Genomic DNA, 10,224 nt, shown 5'->3' on the forward strand with positions numbered 1-10,224 from the left:
AGGACTTCAACTTTGTTCCATAAGTGGTCAAGGTACATATATTTTTTAATTTGTGATTTTTATTCATAGTACATAGTGGTACCAGGAGAGCCTAGTTCTGTAAGTACCTTAATGCCTGCTTGCCTACTTAATCAGGCTGGTGACAAGGGGCTTATCTTTGACATGTCAGATAGCTGGGAAGAGAAAATAAAGACTGAAGTTTGCCTTTGCTGCTGCGTTGCAAAGCAGGCTTCAGCAGACTTGATTGGGCAATGCTTGTGCTAAGCACCACTAAAGGCTGTCATGTTGACAAGTATCCTGTCAGTCACTCTGTTTTCTTTTGCTGTAGGAATTGAGTGGTTTTTTGTTTTGGGGATGTTTTTTTTTTTTTCTTTTTTTTTTTCCCCCCCACTCTGTCCTTTTCTGTTGCTGCCCCATGACATTGAGGGGTTGTTCAGCCTGGAAGAAAAAGGCTGCAAGGAGACGTCATTGCAGCCTTCCAATATTTAAAAGGAGTTTGTAGACACAAGGGTAATCAACTGCTTACACAGGTAGATAGTGATAAGATGAGGGGAAATGGTTTTGAACTAAAGGAAGGGAGATCTAGATGATTAGATGTCAGGGGGAGGGTTTTAACTGAGTGGTGAGGCACTTCAACAGCCTGCCCACAGAGGATGTCAATGCCCTGTCCCTGTTCAAGGCCAGGCTGGATGGGGCTCTGGGCAATCTGATCAAGTACTTGATCTAGTGGCTAAATCAAGTTTGCCTGTGGCAAGGGGGTTGGAATCTGATAAACCTTGAGACGTTCTATGATTCTCTGCCAGATTAGGAAGCTGAATTCCTTCCAGAATTTCTTACAGCAGTCTAGGTGTTAACAGGGCCAGCGTGGCAGCTGATGTCAAGCAAAAAAGGAGGAGCAAGGACTTGTCTTTGGATAAGTGGAGAAAAATGGGATCTTAAACAACTTTAACTGGAAGACAGGAAGTGAAGCACTGGATCAAACTGGTTTAAGAATTCTGGTATCTTGCCTCCGGCTACACAATAGCCAGCTGACAAAAATAAGTGATGCACCTGGCTTCTGTTATGCAATGTTACAAGAGGGGAATTCCGCCCTATTTGCAAAGATCTGCACATGCCCGAAGTTATGACATGTTCTTAAACTCTGTGTCAGTTGCTGACTGGGTTTCTGTGATTGCTAGCACTATCCTGCACTTCTCAAGTTTGCATCACTCACATGGGGATGATCCCAAGCCATAAATTCAGCTTGAGGCAGAGTAAAGCTGCATACAGGGCAGTCACTGGAATAGAGCACCGTATACTTTCATGGTTTTGAATAGGGCTTTTCATTTATTTGGTTTGGTATTGGTCTTTGGCCTTAGAAGGCTTCTCTCTTACTGTACAACTTTTCCCTAGTTTAGGAAAATGAGTATATGACAAAAGAGTTACGTTGGGTTTGTTTTGTCCCAGAAATATGTTCTTTGCTATGCCTCTGCTTGTGTCTACTGCTGCACAGAGGGAAATGGGCAAGAAATTTCCACTCACATTGTTCTTTCTCCAATCACTTTGTTCAGAGATCTCCTGAGCCAAATATATCCTGTATTCCATCGGTGCAAATAAATCTGCCACATGAAGCACTTCTATCATTGGCTTTACTGTTGCTTTATTAAAGCTTCTTTTCACTTTAGAGGAAGAGTATAGATAGAAGTCTTTTGGATGCTACAGAAGTACACCTCACTTAACTTTTTCTCAAAAAAAAACCCAAAACCAACAAACCATAAAGCAACAGCATCACAGACATCGATGTGCGTCGCTAATTCCTCAGTTTCTGAAACGGTCCTAAGGAATACCACTGGGTAGCCGGTTTCTTCAGGCCTGAAGACTTACACATCAGAAGGACTGGGTGCTGATGTTTTAGTCAAACAGATGGTGGTTGTATGCTTGGAATATTGCCTTCCGCACCAGCATACACCGTGCACCTTACAACATTTTCCTTATGAAGAGGGCTTCCGCTGCGAGGCACAGAGCTCCCCAGGAGCCTCTGTCTGGCCCTATCCAGCAGCGCCGCAGCACAGCTGTCAGCCGCGCTTGGGGAAGCAACAAGGTTTGGCCTTCCGGAAAGCCTGCAGCTTACAGTCTGAAATCGAGCGAACCAGGCCGGACGGAAAGAAGGAAAGGAAAGGAAAGCGCGGCCGTGCGGAACCGCCGCCCCAGCCCTCGGATTGCAGCGCTCCTCCGCCGCGCCCGGGCAGAGCCGCCGTCCCGCGCAGGCCCAGGCGCTGCGGGGGCGGGCGGGGGGCGGGCCGCGCGAGGTCGGGAAATTCCCCCCGAGTAGAGCGGCGAGCGGGCGGAGAGGCAGGGCCGCGCCCGTTCGTGTGAGGTGCGGGCCCGGAGGCAGTCCGCGGCGGCAGGGCCCGAGCGGCGGCCGGAGCTGTCGGCATGGCGGGTGAGCGGCGGGGCGGCGACGAGTGGGGCGGGCGGCGGGAGAAGCGCGGCGGTGGGCAGCGCCTCTTGCCGTGCCGCGCGGCGGCCGGCGCCCTTCCTTCCTCCCGCCTGTCGCGGCGTCCTCGTTCGGGGCGCGGGGAAGCGCTAAGCCGGCTGCCGTCCCGTTTGCCGCGAGCTGCTGTTGGCCGCTCTTCTTCCGCCGCGTCCGAGCGAATCCCGCCGGCGGGCGCGGCGCGGGTGGCGGGCGGGCTGAGCGGCAGCTCCGTGCTTTCACCGCGCCGCCCTGCCTTGCTTGGAGCTCCGTGCGGTGCGCCTTGTTCAGGAGGCTTCCGGCCGAGGCCAGCGAAGGAACAGCGCGAGGGTGTTCAGACCGGTGGCAGCTGTGCCTCCCGAAGCCTCGTGTCTCAGGTTCAGTCTGTGCTGTGGGCGTTCAGTAAGTGCTCGGGTGGGTGTGCGGGGCAGAGCCGTCAGGGTGCCGGTCCCAAGGGCTCTGGCTGCCGGGAGGATGTAGGTGCGTAAGGAACAGATGTCATAAATGCAAAGTAACGCGGGGATAAGGGCTCTTATATTGAGTGATTGCATTTAAAACCAAAATCTCTTTTGGGGATTTAAAAGAAGCCATTTTTAGCATTAATTGGTGTTTAGAAGGAGGCTCTCTACCCTCAGCACCAGACTCTGCTCTGCTGCCTTTAGCGCAGTACAAACTTTCACTCCTGTCAAGTGTATGCTTGCTCTACATTTTCTATTTGAGAAGGCTGAACTGAAGTGAGAGCTAGTGCTTTTTTCTCACCTTGAATGTGTTTTCAGTGTAATTAGGAACCAGATAAGGATTTTTTTCAGCAGGGGAAGTTTACAACTTCCTGGTACAGCTAGCTTTTGTCATTGTTTTTTTTTTTTTTTTCTTTTGGCTGTTGTTCTGTAAGGTCATACGATAGTAAAGAGGAAGTTTGTGAGCAGTTTTGTTGCCCTGTTAAAATCTGTGTGTTTCATGGGTTCCAAAGTAGATTACTGCTCTAAAATAAAATAATGAGTGCACTTTGGGTCATATTAGTTTTGAAGGAGATTGTAACAAATGTTCTGCCAGTGTCTCTTTTTCCTGAGCTCCTCCAAGAGGCTGAGCGCAAGTAGGGTGGGAACATGTAGACAGTCGGCTGTTACTGCTCAGAACTGGCTGTTGCTGTGGAGGACGGAAGGTCACCAGTAATACGTAAGGAGATGTGACATCAAAGCTGAAGGGCATCACTTCTTGCTTCTGTGTTTCACTGCTGTCACCTGAGAGAATCAGAGTTTCGGGTGATACTTTCACATCTTCCACAAAGACCCACAGCTGCTTTGCTTTCAAGCTTGGTGATTATTGGAGAGTATGTTCACAGGGTACTTACTACTCCTGGTTGTGCAGGAGAATTGCAAATCACGTAGCCTTCCAGAAACACTGTTTTCTATTTATCTTTGAGCCAAGGAGTAACGCAGGGCGCACTGGACCTGTTGTCCTTCTGGTGGCAGTGTGTTACAGCCATGCTTCTTCCTGGTGGCACAGTCATGCTTAGCCTCAGGTGTCTCATCGTGAAGAGGTCTGAAGTTTAGAGTCTTTTCGTATTACTCTAACAGATTTAACAACCTTCTATGCTTAAATGCAAGCATGAGGTGGCTGTGTTCTTGGTGCTGGCCTTACTTAGTCTCTTTATGTAGTCGAGAGAGTTGGTCTCTTGTATTTCCTTTAAAATTGTTTATCATAGTATTCAGAGCGTGGGGGGAACAAGCAAGTAGGTAATATAGGTAGCTGTGCATTTCTTTGAAAATTAGTGAAGGAGCCTTAGACATGGCTCATACTAGTTTGACAAATGTCTGGAAAGGAGCTGGTTCCCTGTAGCAACTGACAGCTCTCTGTGTGAGTGTAGATTGTGAAACAGTTAAACCACATCACTTCACAAGCACATTGCTCATTTACAGAAATAGGGAACGCCGAACAGACCTCCACTTCTCTTCAGAGTGCTGATAATAGCTTTGGCTCACACTGATACTCGCATGTGTTTCCTCTATGCACAAAATATAATGACAGTGACAACTGTGGTAGAGATGATAGTGTGATGCTTAGAGAGAGTGAGAATCAAGATTGAAATGAATTTTAATGTTTAATCTCTGGAGGCTACCATGTTACTGAGATTTGCTTTCCCACAAACACACCTGCTGTTAAGCAGTGGGTTTGCTCTCTATGGCACTTGTTTCAACCACAGTCCATCACAGTCGTTGAGCATGGAGTTTTAAAATAAAGTGCTCTTAATAGCGAAGAAAAAAAGTCCTCATAAGCAAGCATTAGTAGAGCACGATGGGAAATTGATGGTTAAAGCAGAGAGGATTAAAGACTTGGAGTGATTCTGTTCTCTAGTAATTTCTAACAGAAAGGCTCTACCTGGTTTTGGCAAACACATCATACACGTGGGTGTATGGTGCGTCTGGTTAGCAGCTATGTAAGCATGTGTACCTCCAAAGAAAGATGATTAGTAGGTACTTTGCTACAATTTTGTCATTATAATGTCTAAAATAGATTTTTAATTTAGTAGATGGATATGTGTCGATGCTTGTGGTTCAGTGTTACGTAGGAATGGAGAAGTGAGGTTCTTTTCCCTCCTCAATTACGTGATGGAAATGGGAGGCTGACTGGTACACCGCCATCACTCCTCACTGCTGGCAGAAGTTTCTGTTGCCTTGTCCACTGGATTGTCCTGAAAAGGATAACATAAGTAAATGTGAGTGTGGCAGTTAGAAGGCTGTATGCTGGGGCGCGAGCTTGGCTCTGGGAACTCAGACTTCTGATCTCTTTCTAAAACCAGCTTTACATCAGGTTTTGGCTTTTTTGTTACTATTGTCCACCATCCCACCTTTTGCTGGCATTGCTAATTTTCCAGAAAGAGAAAAGGAACAAAGCTTACCTACAGGGAAGATTAGAAAAGATCTGGAAAATGCCTAGGGAAGAGAACGTACCTGTAAGGAACTGGCCCTTGAGCAGTGTCTGTGCTTGCTCAGTGTGACAGCTCCTTGTTTGTTTTCAGACGCTGATTTGAAATCAGTGGTAGATGATCAGCTGAGATACTGCATTTTGCTAAATTGTTGGAAAAGAACATACAGAGTCTTAAACTGTTGTTCTTTAATGTTTGGCACGAAATGCGGCCTGGAGTTGAAATGCTTTATGCCCTTTTTAAAAAGTGTGCCTTTTGAAGAGGCACATATTGGGGACAGTTTTAACGTCAGAGCAGCATTCATGCTCTGCTATTGCACAGCTGTCTGTGCATTACAGCTGAAACGTGTTCAAATAAGACCAAGCTAACATCTCAGAAATGTGGTTCTCCTTCCATGCTCTACTTTTCTTGATTACTTTGTAATATTTCTCTAATTTGGGTATGAACTGCTGAAGCACCATAAGTCTTCTACAAATCAGCAAATTCCAGTTGTAAAGTTCAAATTTTGTGTTGGCAAATATACTTAAGTTATTGTAGGTGCAACAAACAAGAAGGTTTTTATTACGGAGCTAAGACTGTAATGCTCCTCTTGGGCAAATTCATGTACTATGTACCTTAGGCTGACTAGACCTTGGGCGAAAGGAAGTACAGAATCTTTTACCCTTTTAATGCTTTCAATATATTTAATAACTATTTTGTTTTTTATGTTGAAGTCTGATTGCTGTTTTCACACAGCCTGTTGTGTTTCTGATGTTCACAAGCCTTGCCTGAGTAGGATGCTATTATACAAAGATGACAGAGAGCTCGGTAGATGTTTCCATAAGCTGTGTTCTTCTGATCATGCCAGAGCCGTGATGATTCAACCCCTACAATATTTACTTATCCTCTGCTGTTTGTTTTTCACATGCCATCTCGCTGTTGTCACTATTTGATTGACTCTCCTGTTTGATGTTCTCACTGAGATACATTAAATAGTTACTGTCCGGCAGTCACACTGCTATAAAAGTAGTGATACTCTTGCTAAGGTAATGTCTTTCTAAACCTTTCATTGAAGAGGTTTGTTGTCTACCATTCTTGTCCGTAAGTCAAGTTTCCTTGAAAACATCATGAGACCCAATAGTTTTCAGTAGGTGATCTGGAGAAATACTGCAATTAATAACAGGCCCTGTGGGACGTGGGCAGCTCGAGCTGTAGAGTTCAATACTAGCCATCAGGTATTTTCTGAGCCCACAGTGATGCTATTCAAACCAATAGAACTGTTTTTTTCTTTCTTGACTTGTGTACTTTCTGCTTCAATATAATAGGAACTAAATCAATCAATTCTGAGAAAAGCTCTTTGCTTCCAGAGGGCATTCAAGCAAACATAATGGTACCTGAACCTTGAGGAGACAACTGTATTGTAATTAAGAATATTAACCATTCCCTTGAAATAGTGTTTTCTGTTGTATAAGAGATTATTTCATCAGATATATACCCTAAAAGAATCTAACATTCTAGGTGAGATGGAGGGGAGGGAGTCCTCTGCTAATTACTTAATTAATAATTAATTAATATGGCAATGATAAAAGGAGATTTCATTTTATGTCTGTTAACATCACTTACCCCCATCGTGTGCATGCATGTTTTAAAGAAAGTTCATCATATGAGAAGGCAAATCAAGTGAATGATATCAGTCAAAGAGTCTGGACCTCACAGTTCTCATGGAGCACCTAACCATGTAGCCTGCCTTCTGCTTCTTTTTAAGCTCTAAATTAAAAAGGTTTTGTTTTGTTTTAAGGTATCTCAGAGCCCTACATTGAAATATTTGAACAACCCAGGCAAAGGGGCATGCGGTTCAGATACAAATGTGAAGGAAGATCAGCAGGTAGCATTCCAGGAGAGCACAGTACTGACAACAACAAGACATTCCCATCTATACAGGTAATACTAATTTATCCGTAAGTTACCAGTGCCTGTATTTTCATTGTGCTGTAGCTTTGTGTTATCCTTAGTGTAGTAAATAAAATGGTTTTCATTACATATTCTGTTGTTCTTTCCTTGGCACGCAAATGTAGTTGCAACACAGTGCGGAAGAGTTCTTTGCTCCTAGTTGTTTTGTTCCCATTTACCAGAGAAGAAGGCATAGTGATATGTAGCAAAGTGCCAGTAGAAAAGGAACTCGGTGAATTTGTCTAGGAATCACTCAGTTATTAACTAATTAACTTTCTGCATTTACATTTGTTCTGGTTTCTTAGTTATGTGATTTGGGCTTGTTTTTACTATTTTGATCATAATGTGAATTTTGGGAGAGTTTTGAAGGAAGTTGTCTGCTTACAAATTTCGAAAAGGCCAGTCTAGGTGCTGGATATAACATGGGAAGAGGCACTTTGTACAAGTGAACAAAGTAAGAGACTGACTTGCTGCAGGTGATTTAGTGATAAGGCTCTGCAAAAGAAACTACTGTGAAGTTCAGAAGGGGATACAGAATTTTAAAAGGATCTGAGAAAGGGGAAATGAGCAGCCAGAGCACCTGCAATGAAGACTAGTCGGATGACTGCATTATGGTTAGGTTGGGAAATCCAGAATGAAGGGATTCATACTAATCTTTGATCAAAGTAGGGACAAAGACATGGACAGTACATATCTTGTCTGTCGTTTTCTTTCATATGCAGAACTGAGGAATGTAAGAGATGCTAGACAGGTTGGGTGAAGTAGAAGAGTTTCTGGTTTCCTATTTGATGTTTAGGTTGGCAGTATTTCCTTAATAATGGTCTCCTTCAGTCTGGAGAAGTCTGGATATCTTCAGAGATGAGATTATAATAGAAACTCGCATGTGAATGGAAGGAAATGAGTACCTGCCATCTTGATATATGCTATTACAGTGCAATATTTAAAAGATAAAATGGAGCCAATGTTGGAGTATCTGGAATCACAGAGATAAAAGAATAGGTACAGAAAATGTGAAATCTGAAAAGTGAGAAGTTTTAGACTGAGACATAAAAATTCCTTGAGAAGAGGGAGAGTGGAGAAAGGTAGTATTGGCAGTTGTATGTTGAGCAGCATAGAGAGCCTCTGCTAGATAAAGCAATTGTGCTGCTGAGAAAGCTGCTCTTCCCCTGGAGCCAGAATTCCTAAGGAGGAAGCAAACAAGAAGGACCCCTTTTCAGGGTTATAGCACCTGAGTTGAATCAGGAATGCAGAAAGTAATTCCTTGTTGAATTGGTAAAGTGCTGAAAAAAAACAATCTGGCAAGGTCTGTATGTATGCAAACAGAAATAAATACTTTGACAGAAGTTACTGAGTGGTATGAGCCCTTGATTCCTCTCATCCTTGACTGTGCTGTGTATGTGAAGGTCATCCAGAACCTAAAGGGAAGGTTGAACTCAGATGACTATGCAATCCTGGCTTAGTTTCTTCTTTTCTAAAGATGACTATTGATAACAGAGCTGATGGATACTGATAGTAGGTGATTTCAGGGTGAATTCCTGCCTCCCTGAAGCCTGTATGAGGCTTTGGTGTTGATTTAGCTGCTAGGGGAGTCCCCTCCAGAGATAGCAGTGTCAGTGAGGATGAGAAAAGAGAGGCGAGGATGATACTAAATTTCATGTTTTGGGTGAGGTGGAAAACATTATGGAGGAACTAGAGAACTGAAGTGGCTAAATCAGTCCTCGTGTTCAGGGGACTAGGTATGCAATGAGGGAGAAGTTATGTAATGTTTGAAGAAGCTGAAAGAGCGATGGAAGCTTCATTGAAGGATAAATAGTGTGTATGAATACTGATGGAAGTTAGAAGAGCATAGGTCAAGTCAGAGGTTGAGGTGCTGAGTGGAAAAACGTGATGGATCCATGGAGTATCTTGGAAGAGGTAAGAAAGGGCTGAAGGAAGAAAAACAGTTACAGGATGGAGGAAGTGGAGGTGGAGACCACGCCTCTGCACAACCTGTGCTGGTGCAAATCTTGCGTGTGCTTTCAGGTTGCTATACTTCAAACAATTTAGGCCAAACTGTTTTTTGAGCCTCTCCCACGCAAAGCTTGCTGACTTCACTGGTAGCTGTCAGTATGAAGGAAGACTTGCTCACCTGAGATGTGAGCTGAGTCTGACTTCTTTGAAGGCAACAGTAGGGCTTGAGAATGCAGTGCCCCTCTTCTTAAATGTAAGACCAAATACTCACCTGCAAATTAAGGAGGAAGACTTTGCAGGGGCTTATGCCATGCTCTATTTTACAAGATCCTCACTGACTGCTTCGTGTTCCATTCACAGGAAATATCCCTGAGGCTCTAGAAGCTTCTTCCCAAAAATCTTTGGAGCTAGAACTGCCCTTAAGTAAACATTTGTGTACAGTTGCTGGGTGGAATTTTGCATCTTACACTGTAACACCAGATGTGAAATATGTCTTCTTTTGGTCTTACACCAAAGCTGTTTTACTTTCCAGTAAAGAACTGGAATAGAATGAATGGTCTGAATGGTCTTGGCTTTTCTTTCACAGCTTTTTCTTTTAGTTGTGGTGTTTCTTCCATACGGTATTTTAGGATTAGATATATTTTTTGTTACGTGCTCACACTTCACTAATCCTGATATCTGAATCTAGAAAATCTCTCTTATTCTTCTAGATTCTAAACTATTTTGGAAAAGTCAAAATAAGAACTACATTGGTAACAAAGAATGAACCCTACAAGCCACACCCTCATGATCTAGTTGGAAAAGACTGCAGAGACGGCTACTATGAAGCAGAGTTTGGGCCCGAACGGCGAGTCTTGTCGTGAGTAGTGGTGGTGTTCGGGAATTTGGTGAATTATGCAAGTGATATGCTCGTCTTATCTCTTAAAGCATCTAATTATGATTAAGAGGGCAGTTAGTAAGCTTCAGC

At 43.8% G+C, this 10,224-nt stretch overlaps 1 protein-coding gene across 3 annotated transcripts in view; it reads left to right on the plus strand.

The window, feature by feature from the left end:
* The first annotated feature begins 2,284 nt into the window (after positions 1–2,284).
* Positions 2,285–10,224, plus strand: part of REL (REL proto-oncogene, NF-kB subunit) — a 33,983-nt gene continuing 26,043 nt past the window's right edge. Inside the window, exons 1-3 of one of the 3 annotated variants that reach the window (XM_052699456.1) lie at positions 2,285–2,422; positions 7,156–7,298; positions 9,968–10,116. In XM_052699456.1, the coding sequence (XP_052555416.1) occupies positions 2,416–2,422; positions 7,156–7,298; positions 9,968–10,116 (299 nt within the window). In that variant the 5' untranslated portion in view covers positions 2,285–2,415. Of the gene's footprint in view, positions 2,423–2,662; positions 2,855–7,155; positions 7,299–9,967; positions 10,117–10,224 lie in introns of those variants that run through there. The other 2 variants (XM_052699467.1, XM_052699476.1) reach the window with 2 other exon arrangements.

This window comes from Tympanuchus pallidicinctus, unplaced genomic scaffold (genome assembly GCF_026119805.1).
Source record: "Tympanuchus pallidicinctus isolate F22 unplaced genomic scaffold, pur_lepc_1.0 scaffold1, whole genome shotgun sequence".
Taxonomy (NCBI): domain Eukaryota; kingdom Metazoa; phylum Chordata; class Aves; order Galliformes; family Phasianidae; genus Tympanuchus; species Tympanuchus pallidicinctus.